The following is a 24,450-nucleotide window of genomic DNA, read 5'->3' as shown; positions in this document are numbered from 1 at the left end:
AGTTATATATACTCACTCACTTTTATAGATCACACAAACAAATTCAATTTGAACTAATCTGAACTCACTGCATTTATTTCCCCCTTTTTGTTCACTTTTTTAATCTCCCTCCCACATCTTAAACCTGGTATTGTGTAATATAAAAGTAAGAGCAATGAAAGAGACATTTTTATCTCTTTAGGTAATAACACTAGCATTCTAACCTTATTGTTGGAGTCCTAGTACTACTGCATTGTTGCCTTTTTTTTTAATCTTACCCTCCTTAGCTCTTTCTAGAACAATTTCACAAGGCAGTAATTACAAATAAGAATGCTTTTGGCGTTACTAAACTTCTGGACAGTAACAGATAAGAGAAAGGTTCTGGTCTGAATAATAGTCAGGATTAAACACACACACAGCCTTGAGTTTCCTAAAAGCAAGGCAACTGACAGGGCTTGGGGGACTTTTAAATAGAATTTAAATCACAAACATTATCAATATGGATGCTATATGAAATATAACAACATTTTCTCAACAGATACACAATATATGTTTATTTCTTTTTAAAAAAGTCAAATATTTTCAATATTTTGGAAAAAACAAGACACCACCACCACAACAATAACAGTTAAATAATACATAAACACACAAATGCTACTGATACCAATCTAACTACTAATCTATTTTTGAAAATTTCACAGCGGAGTTCCATAGTCAGTATTTCCAGGAAACTCAATTAGGACCGTGTCTGTGACCTCGTTCACTGACCCAGACACTGTTCCTAAAGACAAAGGACATGATTTACAGACAGCCACAATGGGTGCACACACACACACACACACACACACACACATACACACACCGATCCTTCCTGTCTGCTTAGCCATGTGGTCGATACTCACCAGTGCATGTCACTGTGTCTGGGGAAGTGAGACAAAGGTTAATGATGGGGTAAAAAGGGCAAACCTCTCCCTCCTCCGCTATGTGCAGTTTGTGCCCATTTTAAGAAGAGAAACAGGCAACACACCACAAAAAGCTAAAAAGGCACTAAAACTGATGTACAGAGGGATTTTGTTCTTTTCTCTAAAAAATCTCAGAGAAACTGCATGTACCACATAATTGCAAACAGTTACTGGCCCATGTGACTCGATTGTCTTGTCTAAAATGCAAACGCATGATGCAAATACTTGTGTGGCCACGGGGATTTTCCTGGATGAAAAGTTTGCATTGTCCTTTGTTATGTGAAGATGTTGTTATTCAGCAAAGGTCAGTCTTTAAAATGGGTTATCCCAGTGGATGAAGATGGGTTTTGCACCCACTGCATCTTAGTGTGAGGCTAAGGGATGCTGTCTGAGTTTCTATTGAAAATCAGTTGAAAGCAAGTCCTGTCTGACTTACCATGAGCAGTGTGTGTCACAGCACAGGCAGCAAACAAAACCCCATATGTTGTAGTGTCTGATGAGGACAGGCTGTAAAACCAGGCTTTCTTAAAGGTGGCATACAATCGTGGAAAACTGCCGGAAAATGGTAGCATGGTGTCCCTGGATTGAGCGAGGGTTGTTTTCACAAGTGAGGGAGCTCTGGTATCTTGGGATCTTATTACTGGGTGATGGGAAGGTGGAGTGTGAGGTATACAAGCTGATTGGTGCAAGATGAAGAGATATCTGGGCCAAAAGCCAAAGCTTTCAATTCACTAGTCCATCTACATTACAACCTTCAACTATGGTAATGAGACTTAGTAATGACTGGAAGCATAACGTCATTAATATAAGCACCTGAGCGCACCAGTTTAGCTCACTGGGATGAGTGGGTGACCATATACCATGTGGCAGAGAGTGGCTGGCTTGGGTTTGAGTCCAGCCCACAGCCGTTTGCTGTGTGTCTTCCCCTGTCAAGGTGGCTTGGGCATCTGGTGCCCCATGATGTCTCCTACGTGCATCCTTTAAAGGTTTTCAAGTAATTCCTAGCTGGAAGGAAACTCCAAGATAGATTCAGAACCCACTGAATGAGATATTTAATCTGGTCTGGGACCACCTCTGGATGCCCCAAAAGGAACTGGAAAGTATTTCTGGGAAGAAGGATGTCTGAAATACCCTGTAATGTGATGTATATCTAAAATGTAATGTGTGATTAGATTTGTACCACCTTTACATAAATTACGTATTTATTCCTCTTGTATCAGTTTAAGGAATATGTTTCTTCCACCTTTGAAATTTAAACTATAAACAACGCTGGTAATGAAACGATTAAAATAGCTATAATATGTAATCTTATGGCTATACCACAAATAATAATAAAATAATAATAATAATGATAATAACAGAGAATAAATTGTGCAAAAAATATAAATTTTGCATGCAGGAATTTCAAGTTTTGTTAAATGACCATTTGCAGCGTCTCAGACAGGAAACTAAGGACAGGACCCAAACCAAGAATAGACACTGGTAATAAAGCAATTGGAAGATGGAGGCTTTCTGAATAGAGTAAGGTGGAGATGGGGAGGAGGTAGGTTGCATGAATGAGAATCTGACTTTTAAAGAATTGGGAACAGAGACTGACTGGCTTATCAGGAAAGAAGAATATTTGATCAGAGTGGTGAGAGAATTGAGTTTGACAGCGTAGCAAAGCAGAAGTGACAAAAAGAACAGAACAACAGGAAGAACTCAAACACCCAGGAACATTGGCAGACCAGAAAAAATATATACTTTAATAAACTTTAAATGGGTAAAAAAAAAAAAAAAACACCTTTGTATAGTTTTCTTTGTTGTCTCAGTTCTACATTAATGAATCCAGGACTACAGTCACAGCATACTCAAGTTGAAAGTCCCAGTGCCTTTAATCCTCTGTAACTGCACCCTGCTTCCCTCACCAAAGAGAAACTGGACACAGAAAATCATTTTTCTACTGCTTAGCTCATCAGCAAAGACTTACATTTGGCTCACAGCTTTTCACAATTTGCTCATGGGGAGAGTGAATTAGCGAAATAGAGAGACAGAAAGAGTAAGAGAGAACATAACACATCAACAGCTGGTCACAAAAACAGGACAGCACAGCAACATTTAATGTCGCCGCAATGTTTTTATTCCAAACAAAGGAAATTTCTGCATTTATGTGAAGGCTTTACTAACTCTCAGTTGGGCTGTACAGCAGCCATTATGAAAACAGTGAATGAGTGCTCTCTTAACTTTCAAGTGACCAACTGTGAAACCGTGTTACACAGGTAATGGTAATTCATATTCTGCTTTGAGACCTTGATTTAACTCAACTTAAAATTATTTTCTTCATGAATGAACTTCTTTGACACATTATATCCTGCTTTGGCAAACACAAGCTTGTTGTTGTGTTGTTTTTTTTTCTCAGGACAATCCCGCAATTTTGTATTCACCCTGTTGTATGAACACTGTGCCTTCATTGAAACAATGAGCAGGGTACATGTTTTAAATGCTGCTAATAGTGGTCTGAATGCAGCTTTATTCAGTTAACTCTGCTGTGGGTTGTGAAACCTATTTAAGTCAAAGAATTTCTCCTGGAATTTAAAAATTACTGGGAAAAATCCAGAGGACATTTTAATACAACAATGCCACAATGGATGCCAGGTAAAAACAGGAAACTAAGGCCAAACTGCACAGGGTCATGAAAATTGGAGAATAAAAGTTTTAAATTTAATTTTATCAATAACGTTATCAATACTAACATTCAGGCTTATGGCAATGTTGGTGTGTGGGGCAAATTTTGGCACAATGAGGCACATATCTAACTGAGGATCATTTAAATGCTACTGTATATTCGTACCATGGCTGACATCTCCCTTTTTTAATGTTTGCTTTTAGCAGGATAATTCAGCAGCACAATCACAAAGTTCAAATTATGTTATAATTCTTTCTTGAACATGGTGGTATGTTTACAGTCTAAACACTGCCTCAAAAGTCACCAAATCGTAATCCAATAGAGCATCTTTGGGTAAGCAGAAGTTTTGTATTATACACTTGTCAGCATGTTGCTGGGAAAGAGTTAAGGCAATTAAAGCAACAAGAGATTCAACCTAGTACTAGCAAGATAGAACTCATAAAGTAGCTTTAAAGTATAAATAATACAAAGACACTGACGGGAGTACCGTCAGGGAATATACAATACAATCCAACCTTGATTAAATCGTTTATTATTGCATTTTCTTTTGTAAATGATGATGGTGCATAGAAAAGGATGTTTTTGCTTGGATATCTACTGTTTGCAATGTGGAAATGCCCAAGGCCACAAAAGAACAATGTAGATAGTTGAATTAAATTCTTGTAGATATTTAAGCATCAAGGGAAAAATATAAAGAGAGAAAACTCAAGATCCATGTAACAACATGTTGAGACAGTCAGCACTGACCAATGTTAAAAAAATAGTCTTTGTGTAGTCTTTTTGTAAGCGTATCAGGGCTTCTCCCTCCTTAGCTCAGCATTGCTTCTGGGATGAAATACGGAATTTCCTATAGTGCTCAACCCAAAGCACAACTGCACTATGGGCAAACGTATATTTTTTTTTTTTACTAAAAAGTGTAGACACCAGATTATTTTTCAGCATTCAGACTTTGTTCCTGAAGCAGAGATCCATGGTGTACAAGCCTAACTATGTAATGAACTTCAGTAGAGCTAGTGGCTAAAAAAAAATCAGCTCCTTTTTGAAATATAGATTGTAGAAATTAATTACTATTGTGTTGAAACTAATTTTTGCACCACAAAGAAACTCTTCTTTAGCCATTTTGCATATCCAAAATGTTATAACAGCATTAAACACAGATGTAAATTGATTAAACTGATCCATTACATCAAGATCTTGATGAAATCTGTAGGCCTTTCGAATACTGTATGTATACAGATGTATACACAATTTGACATTTTATAATCATTAGCGATGTAAGGGAGCATAAGTTTCACGTGTCTGTCACTGTCACCAATTTTGACTTTACTCTTCAGCACATTAAAAATAGAAATGCAAAACAACTTGCAAAAGAACCAAAGTCCTTCTGTTGGTAACCTAGAGAGATATTTCCCTTGTCCTTGAGATATTTTATATGTGTGTGTGTGTGTGTGTGTGTGTGTGTGTGTGTGTGTGTGTGTGTGTGTGTGTGTGTGTCTATTTGTGTGAACTAAAAAAGACAAAGGATGGACTAAAACTATATGTTGACAGAGTGTTGTGCAGAGAGAAATTAAAAATCAATGTGTCCTCCTTTCATCTGAGCCATTCTTCTTTTTAATCACAAACAGCGGTGACTGTTGACCTCCGCAGATTTTTCATCATGAGATGTCAAGTGAGAAAAAGTCTGGAGAAACACTGGTTTGACCTTGAAGATTTTTTTTTCTCAAGCATAAATGAAAGTAGCCATTAACTGGAAAAAACTAGCCATTAACTGGAAATTCTACATAAATCTTTATTGAAAGCAAACCATAAAAATAATCAAGTTTCCTCCTCACAGGTTTTAATCCAGGAGATTTATACACCTGTTCTTTTTCATTTCAGAATGTCCATTTCAAGGACAATTATATTAAAATGGATTACAACTTTCTTCTCTGCAGTTTTATAATATGGAAGAGGATTTGGGTTGCTCTTTTACTAAAGTGGAATTTTTCTGGCAGTGCTGTATATACCCTATATACTCTGTTTACAACCAAAATTTAGCAAATAAATAAAGAGTTGCATGATAAGCTGAACTTGTTGAAAACCTTCAAATGTTAACAGTTAAATCTATCCCCAAAACTATCTTATGGCTGTACTAAATATAGTATTAGTCACAAACTGCAGTTTAGGAGCTTTACATCAGACCTTTTTTTTTTACTCTGGCAGAAAAGGGATTCAAATTTCAATAGTAGGTGTGAAGATGTGAAAAAAATAATACAAACAAGTCTGAAAGTATCTTTAAGCAGGATGTAATGCACAAAGGTATAATAAATCGTTTTCTTTTTTTCCACAGTAGGCATTTTTGCAAAGAAAACACAGCTGTTATTATTCACATTAGTTAATGCTCTAAGCCTAATTAGAGCAGTACCTTCATCAATGTCATTAGTGTGTACCTTCTACATCATGTCAGAAGGGCTGCTGAGGAAAAAAAAACTCTGTGTAATTAGAAGCTGTGCCATCAAAGTACTGTGTGAACTCTGTTTGGTGAAACAGGTAACATCCACTGTGGGTCTTTCAATCGGCAACTGAAGCCACCTTTTTCACTGTCTGAGTTTCTAGTATAATGTAAAGCCTTCTTACATGACACAATATGCTAAAAGTGGACTAGATGCTTTTATGTCAACAATAGCTTTCCATCTGGGCAGACGGGGAAGCTTGATAGATATGCTGAAGCAAGGCTGAATGATTGGTAATGCTGGACAAATAGCACTGGGCTTTCCGGTGTGTCTTCCCAAAATATGTTAAGCTTCCAGACCAGTCGTTGATTTGTTTTGCATTGTTGCTTAAGTAGTCCCACAGAAAACATTTACACTTACATTTTATTGCCCTTCGTACACCTCCATGCTTCTTTGCTTGATTTTTCTCTGACTTACTGCTACCTCTCTTTCTGGATAACCTGAGCTTTGGTTTATTAGCCTTAAATAAAGTTTGTTCAAATGGAAGTGTCCTCCAAGTTATTTGGAATTTAAATATTTTGATGTCTTGTTATCACTTCAGAAAACAAATGAAGTGATAAATCTTCTTTTCTTGCTCACGTTCTGTGGCTGATCATTCATAAAAGCTCTAAGGCATTCTTGCTGCTTTAATCATTCAGATAAACACTAAACAACCCACAAAGAGAAGGGCTGGAGAGAGCCTATAAGTGCTGTGCTTTAACAATTATTTATAAAAGTGATGATAAAAATTTGTTTTAAATCATTATCGTGGTTATTTTTTGTTCTAGTTAAACACTCACAAACATCCATCCATTCATGTTAAAAAATAACTTTTTATCATCTGTTTTGGGAGAAAAAAGTAAAGACTTTCATCCCATATAGTGACAGATGGTAACAGATGGAGGCAGTAACACTCACAAGTACAGAAAGCTCTTATAAGATATGAGTAATAGATGAAAATGGTGTGATTAATAGAACATTGGTGTCTAATTTGAAGTGATATTTTGTCACCACCCAGTGGACATTTACCTGCAGAGCGCAAAAATATTGATCAACCCTATATACTCTGCGATCCTATTTTGAAATTTATCTAAAGCATTATACAAAAAGTGTTATAAATGAGTTGTAGTGTATCAGTTATCCAAATATATATAATAATATAATAAGTCATTTTGATGAATTTGAAAACAAAGTTTAAGAGCCTTAGAAGAAAACATATAATATAAAATAAAAATAAATAAATACAGTACAATTTGAGATACAGTATAAACAATATTTCATGACATTATTGGTGCCATTAATTTAGAAAAAGATATAAGATCAAATTGAGCTTTAGTATTTCAATCTTTTAGCAGTTTTATAACTTTAAATGCTGTATCATGCAAGACATCAGGATTTAATTTGAAACGGTGTATTGTAATGTAAGTAAGCTTTAGTAGATATGCAGTGTGATACACAGCTCCCTTGTCGGATCTGCAATATCATAAACGAGTCTTGTTTTGTGCAGATGGAAGGCGCACAAAAATGATAAATGCTTTTTTTGCACTCATTTTTTTGCACCTTCTATGGTATTAAGCAGTTTTAAGTATATGACAAAACAAAATTATTCTGATAATGTTATATTATATGTAAATATGACAGGAAAAGAGTAATGATGAATGATTCTATATCTGACAATAAGATAGATTTAATTCATTTTATAAATTCTGCCACAATTCAATTGTGAGTAAAGTTTGATTGTTGGGTAGTGCCTGTGTTATCAGTTGTGATGTATTGTTTTGTGTTTTGGGATAGCTTCCCACTAGCATTTACTGTAAATGCTACTTGCTTTCAGTGTTTTACATTACGAGAAACATTAATAATCAAATCCATTCAACTTTTTTTCTGCAAGGTTTTTCTGAACGTGAAGCATTTGGATTGTTACAAACTGATTAATGGATCAGTAAATGCACAACTCACTCTGTGCTTAGTCTCAGAACCTGTATCAGGGGTACTTAATCCACACTGAAGTGTGCAGACAGGTAGTTCAAAAAGTGAACCAATGTCACCATCTGGTGGACACAATCTGACAAAAGGGTATATTTTTTCTTTTTCTTCTTTTTTACTATCTTGGGATTTTTTTTGTTGATCATAAACGTCAAATTCAAGCACAGTATAGGTGTAACCAATAAAGTGGGGCCTAACTGTTGTACACTAATGCATCACTATCCGAAACCTAATACTTTATAATGCTACAGTATATTGTGGTTGAAACATAATCACATAAGTGTTCTGATCTTTCTTTCTTTTTTGTTGATATTTTGCCTTTCTTTAGCATCAGTCAGTACAGAGCATAGAAGCACATTTATACAATACAAATTCAGACCACATGTTTTCTGTTATTGTTAAAAATTATTTTGTTATTTAATAAAACATTATATAATACAATACAATACAAATTGAAGGTTTTTATAAGAATAATGTTGGAATGCTCACCAGACATCATGATTAGAATCTTTTATTAAAGAGCATAATCTTGTCAAGGGCAGCAAAAACCTTATTATCCATTTTGTAGTTTTGTTGATTTTTGTTATTGTTGCTTTATTTAAAATAAAGTAGCACGATCTAATTGATTTTAAATATCCATCAAATTGAATAATTAAAAAGTTGAGTATACTTTGAAGTGCATGGTACAACTGGAATTGGCAGGACAACGTCAAGACATAAATAGAATAGTCCATGATGTCTTTCATTTAATCCTTTCAGACAATCCTCACAGTTAACTTCACTCAACATGAGCACAATTGTGTTTCTAACTTTAGATCCATAATCTTGTGGCTATTTAAGACCGCGGGTGCTTGTACGTTTTTACAGTGTGTTTCCCGAATATCTAGAGGGCTTCTAAATAATGCTGAATAACTTACCATACATATATTAAAGCACTATTACCATGAAGAAAACCTCAAATAAAAGCCCAGATGAGGATTAAAGTGCAAAGTTCTGCTTATTTGAACAACCTGCCAAGCTTCATTACCAGGTCTTAACTGACTCGTGACCTTACAAGCAGAGTCATAGCTTTCAGTTAATAAGTTAAATATCCCTTTGGCCAGTGAAAGTGAGCCAGAGCAGAATACATGGTGGCATTTTCAGTAAGAGACTGGAGATTTGACTCTGTTGTTGGTTGCTTGTTGTGTAATTTTAATTAAGAATTTGATTGACCTGCCTTCTCAATAAAAATAAAATTAAGAAGAAGAAAAAGATGAAGGAAAACAAGTCTTGTTTGAGTTTCTTTATGGAGAGCAAATGCAGCAGCATCCCAGACTGAGCCTGGGAAAAAGCGTTGTGCAAAAATATGTAATTAGGGGGATGAAATTTCCAATTATAAAAATTGTTCATAGGCACGCTTTTCCATTTACTGACATACTGTGCTTCTACAACAAAGAAAGAAAAAAGAGAGAGGACTCTTTAGCCGCCATTACTCATTCAGTTATAATGACATCATGACGGGAGCGACAGAGACACTGCGCCCTCTGGTGGTTGGTAGAGAACAACAACAAGAATCATTAAAATGTATTTATTTCACATATTCAGTTATCTTTATCTTCTGATGATCTGTAATATAGGTACTCAATAGTGGATTTTAGTTTATAAGTCTAACTACACACTGTACCCAACATTTAATGGAAACAGGTGTATAACAACTGAACAAAAAGACTCTAGAAAGGCAAATTTCATATTTCTTTACAGAGAAAGGCGTGTAAGAGCAAAGTGTCATATTGTTGAAATAATTTTTTGTTTTGTTCTAGTAGCTACCAAATGGAATGTGTTACTCTAGTTTTCAGTATTTAAATACATTTGCTCTCTTGTAGAAATAGAAAAGGAGGCAGATGAGGTGGTTCGGGCATCTGACTGGAGAGATTATCTCGGCTGGCTTGGCTCAGTGTGCCCCCAGATGACCTGAAAGAGGTGACTGTGGTGAGGGGAGTCTGAGCTTTTCTGCTTAGACTGCATGTCTCTGCGACCTGAAACCAGATAAGCAGTAAAAAATGGATGGATGGATAAAACAGAGAGTCAGTAAAGTCTTTGACATGATTACATCAGACATAGTGGTGGCATATCAACCTCTGCTGAGAATGTCTAGCAAACCTTGAGCAAGCCAACTGCCGAATTATAATAAGTCATACACAAGAAATGGGGGGAATGTGTGACTAATTCTATAATTAAGATTACATTTACAAATGATTATTTCAACTCCAGTCAAGATGGCAAAGAGTTTGGAGCGAGTTTAGGGATACATAATTTTAATTAGGATTTTGATTACTTTTATTTCTTAATCTATCTACACAAAAAAATTAAACAATTAAAGAAGAACACAGCCAATGTAATAAATAAATACAATAAATAAATAGAAATTTAAAAAAAATAGTCTCCTGCATTCCCCTTGTAACAATAGCATGTACTGAAATGCACTTTAACCCTGCTGCCAGAGTCTGTCCCTGCTGCACTTTGGGGAAGTATGCTAATCTCAGTGCAAAAGGGGATTTGCAGATAAAGCCTAACACAACAACATAATCAGATCAACAAAAGAAGAAGCCACTGACCTCTTAAAGATTCAAGCCAGCGATGAAGCAGTGATGATCTGAATTTAAAACATATTTATGGAAAGGCAGCAGCATGTTAAATGTGGAGAAAGTTGTATGGGTGGTTGGCTTCCCTCTCCTACAACCTTCCCTTTTGATGCAGTCCAAATGAGCACTAAAACAACTACTATACAATAATCTTTTGCTGCAACTTTGAGAACTGCTATGGTTAACAGACGTAACATACGTAACACAAAAATACATATCATGATTGACAATTGATACATGCAGCTACACATAGCAAGTGAACATATTTTTCTTTTGGACCTGTGTGATAATCTAGAGTAACCTCTAATCAGATCTCAGGGATTTAAGTGTGGATCACACTGTTAAACTGCCAGCTAACAAGTGAGACATCAGCAAAAAGGGAATTCCAAGTTACATCAGTGATCTCGGGCAGATGATGCACTGAATACCACCTCATTGTGATTGAAAACACAATTAAACACTGCTTATCAATGCCACTTTTCCAACTGGACTTGTGTCCGCTTGTATATGCTGGAAAGGATTCAAGATACAATACAAAAACATTTTTATTTTTCTGAAAAGCTGTTTAATTAAAATTCACATTTTTATTATTTCAAGAAGAAGAAGAAATGATTCAGGGTACACTTTAAAAAACTCCAGAAAGTCAATAGTTACTGCTCATGCTTTGCAGTTAAAAACTGACTGACAGTGTGTAATATCATCTACCAGGGCCCTAAAATGACAATTTAAGTGAGAAGTCACTTCACACAGACATACTTCTTTGTAGCTATAGTCAAAGAAAATATACAAAATGTGTGTGAAAGGATCAGGACCCACACCAGCGTTTGAGTGTCAGTCGTAGTACCTTTATTTTGAAACAGCACTTTCCACTGGTTCTGCACCTTATGTTCAACTGGGAAGCAGGCTTTCCCACACAACACACTCCTCCTTCCTGACTCCAGACACTAAAAAGGGGCAGAGTTCATTAGTTGTCTCCATCTCACCTGTCCCCTCCGACCTCTCAGGACCATCCCGTGAGCTTATCATACCACCCCTCCACTGCAGTAGAGCCAGAGACCACAACACTGTCACAATATTTTACAATCTTAGAAGTACTAAAAACAGAGAAAGAAAAGATTCAAAATAAAAGGAGAATTACTTAAAAACATATAATAAGACAGAGAATAAGAGATACAGAATATTACAAATAATCCCTAGCAACTATGTAAGTAGTTCTTGCTTTTTATTGCTTATGTTTTAACAGAATTATTAAGCATCAAACAAATAATTGTAAGCTATTCTTAAAATGATGTAACATACTAATGGCAAACTTGGACACATTTAGGGATGTTTTCACTCTATAGGATTTGGCTCTCTAGCCTGTGGTGCTAATGCAATCTATAAGATGACCTAGAGCGTCTTAGTCGCTTAGCGTCTTTTTTCTAAATAGAAAAGAAACACTGGTTAAGGATTGCCGCATGAACATGACCCAGTCAGCAGTTACATGGACACGTAAGTCAGCAGTAGAGTCAGCCAAATTTTTTTTATTTTTGCCTCATTGAACCAAATTTTGCAAGCTCTCGACTTTCCTTTTTTTATGTCTTTATTTATAAAATAATACATTTTGGAAAAAAAAACCAAGATGTGTCCTTTGTCTCTTGCTATTTAACTCCCATCTATTGCTATTACACTAATATTCACTGATTTATTTTTGTTCTTTTTACAGACACCAGTATACTGTATGCCAATCTGAATGCACACACCTTTGATGTTAATGTTGGAATATCACTGGTGTTGCTCTTCTGAGTTTGGCGTAGGCCCACAAACCTAATTAACTCAGCAAGAGGAAACCCTAGCAACGTAATACCACTGTAATCCCAAGGCCACTAATCACCAGCCCCATAAAGAAAGTAGAGCTCTGTGATTCTAGCGGGTTATAAAAAAAAAACACCTAAGAGTGTCAGACGTCCATTTTAAGTCTGTCCAACTCGTCGTGGAAGCTGTACAGAAAGGTTTCAGGACTATGGACTGAATTACATGACAGACATGGGGCAGGCGCAGCAAACAGAGAGCACTGAGCAGATAGACATTAAAATCATTCAGGATATGTACAAAAAGTTTGTTTTGGAATGCCCAAGTGGATTACTTTTTCTGCATGAGTTTAAGCGTTTCTTTGGTGTGGAAGCTACAGGAGAAGCTTCTGATTATGCAGAGAACATGTTTCGAGCGTTTGATAAAAATGGGGTGAGAGAATGAAACCTGCTACAGCCTGGCTTACAGTCATATCATGAAATGTGATACAGTAACCAAAATGTTCTCATCTAACCTCTCTTTTAGGACAATACAATTGATTTCCTTGAGTTTGTGGCAGCACTAAATCTTGTTTTCCGGGGAGACCTGGAGCACAAACTGCGCTGGTCATTCAAGGTGTACGACAAAGATGGAAATGGATACGTGGACAGGAATGAACTACGGTCAATAATCGATGTAAGTCCTAAATGTGAACCAAAAGAAAAATATTTTCGTTTTATAAAATAGAAATTTTATGTTCAGAATGATGCATCACAGTGTATTTATTTTTTACATTTTGTCTATGATAGAGTTTAGATATACTTAACAAGCTGTGGTCTTTGATATGTACTTCCCTAGTAAAGTTCCTAATATTTGCTTTTACTGTCAATTGCTTTAGAGAGTATGCGAATGCTTTAAAATCACTGTATCCTTGGGATTTCACTGTATTTCCTAACAGAGTAAGTGCTGAGAGTATAAGTACAAAAAAGGACAACAAACCTTTTTTTTAACCAAACGTGACTCTACCAAATATACATTTCAAATTACTTATGGTAGTCTACAACTTTAAATACGTGATAATTAAACTGTGTTATATGTTTAGCCTGATAAGTCTCATATACTGTATTTTTGTATTTCAGAAGCTAAGGACAATGGAAAGAGAGAAAAAGAAATTTTTTAAGATATTTTTTTTAAGAATGAATTTTAACTATTGGACATTTCTATTTCTGATGAAGAATGTAATGGCTTCTGGTGATGCTGTTATTTATGTGATGCCCATAATATTTCCAGTTAATAAATGAATTTCTTTGTATCTTATTCTGCTCATTTCCAAATCTTCAGTTCAATATCGTATTGATTTCTGCTATTATTATTATTGCCTTAATTATTATTTTATTTACATAACGATGTGTACTAAAATTCCTAAGACATAACGTTATATATTTTCTTATTTTATAAAAATTATTGTTTTTATCCAGAGCATCTATCGGATTAAGAAAATCTCCAAGGACAACACAAGCGATTCCTATCTTTCTGTCGATGAGGTTGTTGATCGGATATTAGCAGCTGTTGATACTGATGGGGATGGTGAGCATTTTTTAATCATGATAATTAATTTGCAGTGAATGCAAATGTAGATAGAACAAGAGTGGAAATGGTGAAAAGGTGAGAAAATGAGTCAGGTTTTGCTGTTTCTTGTGTTTTACAGGTACTGTGAGCATGGAAGAATTCATTAGAGGTGCACAGCAGGACCCCTGGCTGCTTAATATTTTAAAGCTGGACATGAACCCTGCCAGATGGGTGATGGACCAAAGGAGAAAGAGTGCACACTTCTGAACTGTCAAAGCAGCTTTTCTCAGAGAGAACAATCTTGACTATTATCAAGGGTCCTTGTTTATGAAATGGAATTAGATTCACTTTTGGTCTTACTGTAAGGTAGAAAATATCTTTTCTCTAAGCAATCTCTATACTTGACATATAAGAGCTCTCCTGGATGGTTATGGGATTGCAGAATGGGATCTAGAGTCATAGTTCTGTATTTCTGCCCCACTCACTTTAATGCAGAGGTAACAAACCTCAAAGGCGCATGTTTAGCTCTGTTTGTCCACCTTTTTTCTATACCATGTGGCCTAACTTTAACTCCCTCAGCCATCATCTTCTCTCAACTTCATTGGTGCTGGCATTATAATATGCTCTTTTCTTTCTTCATAAACTGTATACATTATTTGAAATGATTTGAAACAGCTTTAATAACTCATACACACACATACACACACATATATATAGAGAGAGAGAGAGTGAGAGAGACAAGTGCAGCCTTCTTTTTATAGGCTATTTATAAGTTTATGCTGTAAATAATGATGTCATTATTGAATCATTTGAATTTTTTTTATTTTTGTTTTTGATAACTACATGATTATTGTGCATATCAATGAAAGTGCAGTACAGAAATATTTTATTTTCTTTAAGAAAAACAAAAACATAAGATGAATAAGTCATGCTGCCATGCTGTATATATCCAACATGTATAAACCTGTTCTAGTGTGCAGAGATCCACTAGTTTTTGTTGTGAAGATCAATGGTGCCATCTAAAGGTGAACTGCACCTCCTACCAAGTCTCACTATAAGTTGGAATTTAAAGTGGATAATAAAAAGACAGAGGGAGAGTAAAAAATAAAAAATACAACCTGTGATTTGTGTGATTTTTTTAAAAAATCAAGTATCCTAAATACTAAAGTGTTGTCTTTGATTGGCACTCTTTATTGAGACAGAACAAATGAACAAATTGTAAAGTAGTTGTCATGAACTGGTCAAAATGAGAGCGTTGGACCCAAAAGCAGACTCAATGCACTAGAAGAACTATTTACAGGTTTTATGAACAAAAACGGAAATTCAAGACTTAGAACATGACCCAACCTATAACATTCACAAACAGCCGAGAAACAAGGAAGGTAACGAGGCCAAAGAATGCTTGTTAAGGCCCATCTAGGCGCAGCCAGACCACAACATAAGGGGTGATCCATCCCCGTCCAACCCCAAGCAGCACATCACGCAATTAATACTTTGAGACAGTGATTTATTTACAATGAGTGAATTTAAAAACAAAGGAAGGGAGCAAATTATAACTTCGGGGTGAACCCAAGGCCAAAACAACAAACAAAAGGTAGCCAATCTCAGGAGCAAATACAACTTACCTATTCAAAAGAACTAAACCAAACGACAATTACATACCTCCCTACCTAACAAAAACAGGAGAAAACTGTAATCAAACAAAAAGGCGGTCCACCCCTACATGCTCCTACATTAAACCAACATAGTTAAACAGTGAACACACGGTCTGCCGGTTGGGTTGGGCCGAGGATGAATGACCTGGCAGTCACTGGCGGTGTTTTCTTATGCGCTGCCTCCCGGTCATTAGCCAATCGGTATGATCCGTCTACCCTGGATGCACCAATCATGGAGGAGCACCTGCACACTCAGATTTACATATTAAAATTACGACAACAGTCGTAACAATGCTACACGAGAGGAACACAGTCTGTTGAATCCTGGTCGAGGTGTCCGTGAGAGTATCCTGGGGAATGAACCGGGAGAGGGAGAGTCCAGTTCCAAGAGAGTCACGATGGGCAGAAGGGCAGATGGGAGAATGAGATGAGTATGGAATCCTTGGTGGAGGTCTTAGTGTGTTAGCAGAGGCATTATGACTAGCGCCAGGGAGTACTTACGGACACCTGCAGTCATTCCAGTGTTGTGTCATAAATAACAACTTTGGCACACGTCATCTCTTTTTATACGATATCTTCTGGCGATTAATACACAAACAGGATTGCCACTCATGCGTTTCTGTTTAGGCTCATATTGGTATGATATTTGAAGGCTTGCAGTGACAAAATAATAACTCGACCCAAATTTGTTAAAGCAAAAGTAATGAGCCACTTCTGAAACCGTAAGAAGTAGAAAGTACAGATATTTGTTTAAAGTGTTCTGTACAGAGGTGGGAAGTAACACTTCCCACCTCTGTACAGAACCTAATTTAATCAACTCAGCTAAGGTGATTGCACACCATTATCAGTTAACTTCCCTTTTTCCGCTGTGTGAGATATAGGCCTGTATAATGAGCAATGAGCCCTCTCTGTTCAGCAGCCTTCCTGAAACCCCCATATGACCTCAAAACACACAATGTTCCAATGTGCTCTGTATTCAAAAGCTACCTCCTTTACACACTATATGAGCTCTGTTACTATAGTTGAGTGCAACAAACCTGTAACTTTCACTGTCTTTGGATTGTGTGTCACAGATGCTGTCAGCTGAAACAAAAATCCAGTTTAAAAATATGTATATGATGCCACTGGTGTTGTACATATGGGAAGAATTTTATCCTAAATGTGTTATAAATGCATAAGGTATGATCCACAAGCATAATTGCACACGCACTGCACAGTGTGGGGTGGTTGGTGGTTCGATTCCTGGATCTCCCAGTCTGCATGCCAAATATTCTTGGGCAAGATTCTAACTCCCTCTTGCTCTCCAATGCATCCATTGGAGAGCAAGAGGGAGTTAGAATGTTGAATGCGTATGTTAGTGTAGAAAGCATAGAGTGCTTGTGTGAAAGGGTCTGTATGGGTGAATGCGGCGTGTTGTACAGAGTGCTTTGAGTACTCCAGGAGAGTAGAAAACACTATACAAGAAAGAATCAGTCCATTTACAGTAAGGTTTTGTAAGTGAGTGAGAGGGATATTAATCATCAGTGACCTGTTTGCCTCAGAATCAGGAAGTGTGCTGAACAGTCAGAGCTGTTCACTTCCTGATATAAACGCTCAAGAAGTAAACCGTCCTTCAATTGCATGAGAAGAATTCCACAGTCAAATGGCTGGTAGGTAACTTGAATTCTACTTCTAGTGCTAATATTGTTTAGGTCTGTGACAGTTGTTAAATGAGACATTTTTCAAGGTGTTGTCCCATAATGTATTCTAGAGGAAGCTGAGATTGTGTGGCTGTGAAAACAGATGTGAAGACAATTTTAAGGGAACTTCCCTAGCATCAGAGAATTTTCATGTTCCAAAAACACTTTTACTGTTGTTATTGTGTTAGAAAGAAAAAAAGAAGCTGTCTTGTCAAAATACATGTATGGTAGTGCTATACGATACTTTACGATACCCTATAAAGGCAGCTTATGTAGGAGAGAACAGTGTGTCATGATTTATGAGATGAAACATCATTAATCTGCAAATTCTGCAAAAATTTGTATGACCACTAAATCACAATAATTAGTTAATAATTAATACAATACAAACTCAGCTTTCATATTTTAATGTATGTTGCAGCTGGGTTTCTTGGAGACCTAGAATGTAAATGGACGAGTTTCTAAAGCGTCAACTTCTGTTGTTTAAATGTGGTAAAGGATATAAATAAAATAGATGTGACAGTCAGAACAAAAGGATTCAGACATTTTTCATAGCACATGGTTGCGGTATATCTTTCCCCAAAAAAATAATTTAACAAAATTCAGTATCAATCCTATTATGCTAGTATTGATCCGATATTAATACCGGTATGTTATCAATACTATGAATATTTGGATCAATCGGCCTACTGTAGTGTATGGCCCAAGTCATATGTTAGTAACAGGTTTGTTACTAACATATGTATTCTCTGGGTCTTGTGACCCTTTGAATCACAGTAATGAGTTGTAGGTTAAGCTAAGTTCAGTACTGTACTTACACATGTAGGGGAAAATAAAACTAAATTTCAAAAGACCTAATTTAAGTTTCATCTACCATATGTCATGGTTCTGAGCCCTTTTGGCTCAGCATTTTGTTTTTTCTTGTGGTATTTTTGTATAATGGGTTATGTCCTGGTTCATTAGTAGTTTTTAATTATCCTATTGTGAGATTCTTATATTCCCTGTGTAGTCAGTCATTCAGTATTGTGTCTTTGCCCTCCGTGTCTCTTTCTGTGTGGCTGTGTTTAGATTGGTTATGTGTGTTCTTACCTCCTTGTGTTTTATTCTGTCATGTTTATCTCTGTTCCCCAGCTCGTCATGTCCTTCTCTCCCTCGTGCTCCTCCGTGTTCTCTCTCTCCCTCTAGTCTGCGTCTCTGTGTACTTCCTGTTTTACTTTGATAGTCTCCCGTCAGTGTGCGTCATGTTCTGTTTTGCGCTTCCCCGTCCCGTCTGTGTAATTTGTGCCAGCCATGTTCCCAGGTATTTCCTCTTGCCCTTTCCCACTTGTATTTAGTGTCTGCATTTTCCTTTGCTGCTTGTCGCGATCTCCATCATGCCTCACTCTGTGTTTGGTTCACCTGTCTAGTTAATTTGTATCTTCAGTTTATTTCGTGTTCAGCAATAAAGCTGTTTTTTGAGTTTACGTTTCATTTCCTGGAGTCTGCATTTTGGGTCCTTTTCCTGCCTGCCTGCACACAGCCACGACACCATATATGAGATGGAGGAAGTGGCTGCAAAGCTTTTAGGTAGATCCAGCAACTAGTCTCTGGTTTATAGGGTTGTACCACACAAGTCAGTAAAATTGCTTAATGAAACGGTGCCTAGTTGTTAACCTATTTTTGTAACACAGTAACCAGTTGGGAGGTATGGGATCTATCAGGACAAAAACTGAAGTACCTTCCTCGGGACCTTCTGGCACCAGTTACTTTATGTACAAGTGTGGACTTGCAGAGGAACAAACTAAAACGTGTCACCGGCATCTCCAAAAACACCAACATCACAGAGCTTAATCTGTCCAGGAACAAGATAATCGAGTTTTCTCAAGAAATCTGCAACTTGGAAAATTTACAGACACTCTATATGAATCATAACAATGTCAGATCAATTCCAGAAGGAATCTTCCCACATCTTAGAAATTTAAAGTTCCTAAAACTCAGCACCAATCGCCTGGCAAGGCTTCCTTCAGATATAAACCAGTGTACCAGTCTTACTTACCTGGACCTTTCCAAAAACTGCCTGCAAAACATCGAACCACTAGTTGGGCTACCAAAACTGAGGGAGCTATTGGTTGAGAAGAACCAGCTGACAGAGCTACCATCCCAGCTTTTCCAGAAAGGTGGCTGTGAGCTGACCAAGTTCAAGGCCATGGGTAATCCACTAAGGTGTCCACCAGAGGAAGTCTGTGCTGGAGGGGTCATGGACATTCAGAGCTACTTCCTTCAAATGGAGGAGAACCCCAATGCGCACACTGCCTGGACAGTTAAAGCAATGTTTCTGGGCTCTTCCATGGCTGGGAAGTCCACACTCTGCCACAGCCTTAGGGAAGGGAAGCCTGTGGCAGTTGCAATGAAGGATCGGACGGAAGGAATAGATATCACTCGGCTGTACACCCATGAAGTCCGCTTCCTTCTCTGGGACTTTGCAGGGCAGGAGGAGTACTATCTGACACATCATATCTTTATCACACCAAGAGCACTTGTTATCCTTACTGTCAATTTGGCCAGGTGAGCAAATTATTGTTTCTTTTTTGATGGTTATTTTGTCAAATTATATGACTGATAGTCAAATAATATGACTAATGTGACCATAGTTCTTTTGTTGCCCTTCCAGCTATCTAAAAGTTATCTTTCTAAAAGAATTGTAAATTGTATATTTAGCCTTTCTTTTAGAAAGCAAGGGAAGCCTGTGGAAGTTGATATATATATATATATATATATATATATATATATATATATATATATATATATATATATATATATATATATATATATATATATATATATATATATATAGGAGCATATTAGAATGTCTAGGTTTATATTATTCATAATATTATATATTAGTTATCTAGGTGACAGCAGCAGTGGATATTTTCAATATTCACATGGCTGCTAGATGTCACTTAGTTTATAAATGTTAAAAGAAAAAAACCCTACTCTTTCAGTCAAGAAACAGTTTTTTGTTTGTTTTTTTAATGTGCCCAGTACTTGCGTTTATGACCAAGCACCTTCTGCCCTACTGATATTTACTTGAACAAAAACTATACATTGAGTTTAGTGCTAGTTAGCCAAGATATGACAATTGTGAAAATAATATGTGTATGCCAGTTATTGAGCAGCAGCATTCTAACATTATGACACCCAGCATCTTACAGACCAATAGCATAGCTCTACAAAAAAAAAAAAAAATGAGACAATAATGATTCTGATTTTCTATCAGCTATAGCACTGCAGACCCAGAGTCTTTCAAAGACCAGATTTGGTTCTGGTTAAACAACATACAGTTACGTGTGCCAAATGCAGTGGTCATGCTTGTGGGAACACACTGTGATCAGTGCAGAGACCTGGAAGAGGTAATGGAGAAGAAGAAAGACATTGATGAGAAGGTTAACATAATGCTGGTAAACAGAAAGATGGTTTTAAAGTACCAGAAGAAAAATCTGGAAGAAAATACAGACCCATTTCTCTACATGGATCAAGTGGATGAGATTGATTCCCTTTTAGACTACAATTTGAAGGTAATGATTGGTACGATTAAAATATACCATTTTAAATGCCACACAGGCCCAGTGGGGTGTTACTGTGGATGCAGAACCTTTTACAGTTTTCCTTTACCTTCCCTTCAGGTGTTGGATCTTCTAACTCTTGACTGCACAAAGACTGAGGATATTGTAAGATTCAGAAGTCATATTTTGAAATGCATTCAATCAGAAAGTGCTTTCCTGTGTTCTGAGACCATCTTACCACAAAGTTATGAAGAAGTGGAACAAGCCATCCAAAACCTTGTTACACTAGAACAGATTCCTCAACATGGTAATTCCAGTTAATGACTGCGCACTTTATTTAAGTAACACAGAGAAGTTGTTTTTGCTTTGTAATAAAAAGTATCCATTTTCTATGTCAGGTATTATTCTACTTGAAGAACTCTGTGATTTAATAATGAACCATGTAACACAGAGCAGAGAGCACCTCCACTCCATATTGCAATTCCTCTTGCGATATCTTCACAGAATTGGGGTTATTATTTGGTATGAAGATATTGATGTACTAAGTGACCGAGTGTTTATCCAGCCTTCATTCCTCATTTCAATGTTCAAGGTCAGTGGCTGTTTTTCTTTTTCAGATCTATGTATGCACACACTACTTGAACCCTTTCAAATTACAATGGTTTCCTTTATAAGCATTAATGTGAAGATTCCTGGTAGTGTCACTTCCACTTTAATTTTAATCCCAAACAATTTACCAATAAATATAATGTATACATGGATCAGAATGCAGTTAGGTTAGGTAAGACCAAAAGATAGCACTGGCCACGGTCAAACAAGCAGCTACACTCTTGTGATCCCTTTGCCTGAAGATTTCCACAGAATTTACAAACTACACTAAACTACTGTTACCACAGTTTTACTCTCCTAACTGCTTTCTGTGACTGCAGACCATTGTGAGACATGACCTGGTGCAGCAGCTTGAGGGAATCTCAAGAGACCTACTCATGCAAGAAGGAGCTCTGATGAAACAAAAGTTCATCTGGGTGGAGGACTTGCGGTGCAGAGGCACCCTGCACAATGCAGCCCTGCGCATCTTAGTCCGGAGGGAGTTAGAGAAACTGGTCATAGATGATGATGATTTGGTCAGAGAGGTAGTGGGTAACAAAAGGGAGGAAGGCATAATTCTCACCCTGTTGCAGCACTTTGAGGTTTGCCACCCAACCCTTGTCAGAAGCCCCATGAACCCCCAAGCACCAGAGTTCATCCCAGGAGAAAATCACTGGGAGTCAGGCAGGGAGTCGAAGAGAGACCCTGATGGAGCTTGCCTCTTCCCCATCTATCTGAAGGATGACCTCATAGTATGTCAGAAATGGGGTGAGAACAAACAGGATGATCTCAGAGTGCATGTGTACATCCTTCCTGAGGTTCCACATGGCTTCTTTCACAGGTAGCTTGGAAAACATTTAATCGTTTGTCACTATCTATAACAGGGGTAGGCAACTCCAGGCCACAAGTGCCAGTGTCCTACAGGTTTTAGGACACTGGCACTCAGCTGATTCAAATTGCTAAATGACCTCCTCAACATGTCTTGAAGTTCTCCAGAGGCCTGGTAATGAACTTATCATTTAATTCAGGTGTTTTGACCCAGGGTGTGATCTAAAATCTGCAGGACACCAGCACTTAAGGCCTGGAGTTGTCTACCCCGGTCTATAAGATAAGTATATTTTCAATTGTATGTTGGTTTTCACAGTTTTCAAGGCAGAGTCTATATAAAAGACTCAAATATGTACAATGAAATTCACACACACCTGTATAATGGCACACTTTCACATTTAGACTTTCTTTGTAAATTTCTTCAGTTTCCAATGTTTTCATTGATTTATAATCCTAAATTATTGTTTTTTTTCTTATTCTTACTCCACTCAAAAACCTCATGAACTATAAATCTTCTGATCTCTCATGGTTACCACACGTAACCCTTAGACTGATCATTAAGACGTGCTCTCTTTACTCGACTCACTGGGTGGGAAAGGAGCAGTGTCTCCTCTGCTGTGGAAACAGACTTGCTCTGATTAGACAGGGGGACAACGATGGAGATTCGTTTATAGAGATACGCTGCCGACGACCTGAGAAGGATGAAGGTAAAATGAAAATCTGTGGTGTCTTTTATTTTAGGACCAAAAAGAGCTCGACAGCAACAGTAGAACTACATGTAGCTCATTTCTTTTCTCAGAGTTTCGGCAGATGTGGGATCTGATCTTGGCAGTGATATCCAAGCTGTTTGTGCTGTCAAGGCAGTGGCCAGGACTGACCCAGCAGGTGCACACTCCCTGTCCAGAGAGAGGCTGTCTGCATTATTTTACCTGGAGGGACTGGCAGGAACTGAACAACACCAACCTTTACAGTCTGTAAGTGTTGTATCCCTTAAGATTTCATCCCTGATGGCTTTTCAGAATCCTAGACTATGGTTTAATCACATGTACAGAGTTGTGAGGATATTTCGGTTACTTGCGGACTGATCAAAACCAACATTTTTAAATGTGTATGAATATACTGTGTAGCTGCTCCAGTATTGATAATTGTGACAAAACCTCATTCTTGTTTACTGAAGTTTTTGTGGTTGTTGTATTTTTCTAGTTAAACTACTAACAAATCACATTTGACTAGGCTTTGCTTCCATGCCTGTAAAGCATCTGCATACATTTTTGAACTGTACAGTACAGTGAAAATGCAGCTTGTTTCTGATTTTTATGAGGCGAAAGTGTTGTGTAAGTCTTCTGATGTACTAGCAATGATCAGAATTCCAATGTTCCGTGCCCTCCGACTTTTACCATTAGCACCGGTGCTAAAACAAATTACTGTTAGCTTGTAACAGATAGCACACATAACTAGAATTGACTTGTTTTTCTCCTCCCCCAGTTTCATTGTGTATTTTCATCTGGTTATTGTTTATATCTCTTTATTTTTTACAGTGTGAAGGAGGAAAAATTAGTTTGCCAGGGAGGCCATACACGACGAACGGAATTCATTTTTCCAAAAGGTAAATTGATGTCTGCTTTATTCTATAAAATAAAGGGGAAAATACAACAACATGTGGGGATTGTTTATATTGTTATTAATCACCACTGTGTTTTCTCTAAAGCTGCCACTTCGCAGTGATGACTGATGAAAATGACGTCAAAGAAGACAAACACAGCATCACAACCTCTTAAGCAATATGTTTAGTGGCAAAATGTTTTTTGTGCTAGCCAATTTTATCTCCTTTTTTAGGTGACTGATATGAGTATTATTTGGAAACTATTTTGTGACAAGTGTCACGAAGTATTAGGTTCAGGGCTGAGGCTGATTTTGTAATAAATGTTTTGTAATAGATGTATTAAAAAATACTCCGTTAGACTACTTGCATTTCTATTTTGATATGCAGCGTTTCAGTGTTTATGTGTACAATGACAGCCTCTGCTGGCTCTTGAAGACTGTCAGCTATGTTTTTCTTTGTGAAGACAAGTTGTACACCTTACAGTGTTACATGAAAAATTACAACTGCTACATGTAAAATATTTAAGCTG

General features: G+C 37.1%; 2 protein-coding genes across 2 annotated transcripts; both read left to right on the top strand.

Moving 5' to 3' along the window:
* Nucleotides 1-12,585: 12,585 nt before the first annotated feature.
* LOC134625821 (guanylyl cyclase-activating protein 2-like) lies at nucleotides 12,586-15,138 on the top strand. Its single transcript, XM_063471138.1, has 4 exons — nucleotides 12,586-12,907; nucleotides 13,001-13,150; nucleotides 13,933-14,041; nucleotides 14,163-15,138. Exons 1-4 carry the CDS (start codon nucleotides 12,701-12,703, stop codon nucleotides 14,288-14,290), a joined length of 594 nt encoding a protein of 197 aa, XP_063327208.1. The 5' UTR covers nucleotides 12,586-12,700; the 3' UTR covers nucleotides 14,291-15,138.
* A 2,127-nt stretch (nucleotides 15,139-17,265) lies between these two features.
* Nucleotides 17,266-24,162, top strand: si:ch211-210p4.6 (malignant fibrous histiocytoma-amplified sequence 1). The gene is made up of 10 exons (XM_063471094.1): nucleotides 17,266-17,327; nucleotides 19,028-19,901; nucleotides 20,617-20,914; nucleotides 21,023-21,209; nucleotides 21,301-21,494; nucleotides 21,832-22,331; nucleotides 22,868-23,025; nucleotides 23,118-23,292; nucleotides 23,857-23,924; nucleotides 24,027-24,162. Exons 1-10 carry the CDS (start codon nucleotides 17,321-17,323, stop codon nucleotides 24,041-24,043), a joined length of 2,478 nt encoding a protein of 825 aa, XP_063327164.1. The 5' UTR covers nucleotides 17,266-17,320; the 3' UTR covers nucleotides 24,044-24,162.
* Nucleotides 24,163-24,450: the final 288 nt, after the last annotated feature.

This window comes from Pelmatolapia mariae, linkage group LG1 (assembly GCF_036321145.2).
Source record: "Pelmatolapia mariae isolate MD_Pm_ZW linkage group LG1, Pm_UMD_F_2, whole genome shotgun sequence".
Taxonomy (NCBI): Eukaryota; Metazoa; Chordata; class Actinopteri; order Cichliformes; family Cichlidae; genus Pelmatolapia; species Pelmatolapia mariae.
The sequence above is the reverse complement of the archived record's forward strand: the minus strand, read 5'-3'. Positions and strand labels throughout refer to the sequence as shown.

Coding starts and splice junctions, on each gene's coding strand:
- LOC134625821 (XM_063471138.1), top strand. CDS start 12,701: ATGACAGACATGGGGCAGGCGCAGCAAACAGAGAGCACTGAGCAGATA. Junction 13,151..13,932: donor AACTACGGTCAATAATCGAT/GTAAGTCCTAAA, acceptor GTTTTTATCCAG/AGCATCTATCGGATTAAGAA. Junction 14,042..14,162: donor TGTTGATACTGATGGGGATG/GTGAGCATTTTT, acceptor TGTGTTTTACAG/GTACTGTGAGCATGGAAGAA.
- si:ch211-210p4.6 (XM_063471094.1), top strand. Junction 22,332..22,867: donor CCACATGGCTTCTTTCACAG/GTAGCTTGGAAA, acceptor CGTAACCCTTAG/ACTGATCATTAAGACGTGCT. Junction 23,293..23,856: donor AACACCAACCTTTACAGTCT/GTAAGTGTTGTA, acceptor TATTTTTTACAG/TGTGAAGGAGGAAAAATTAG.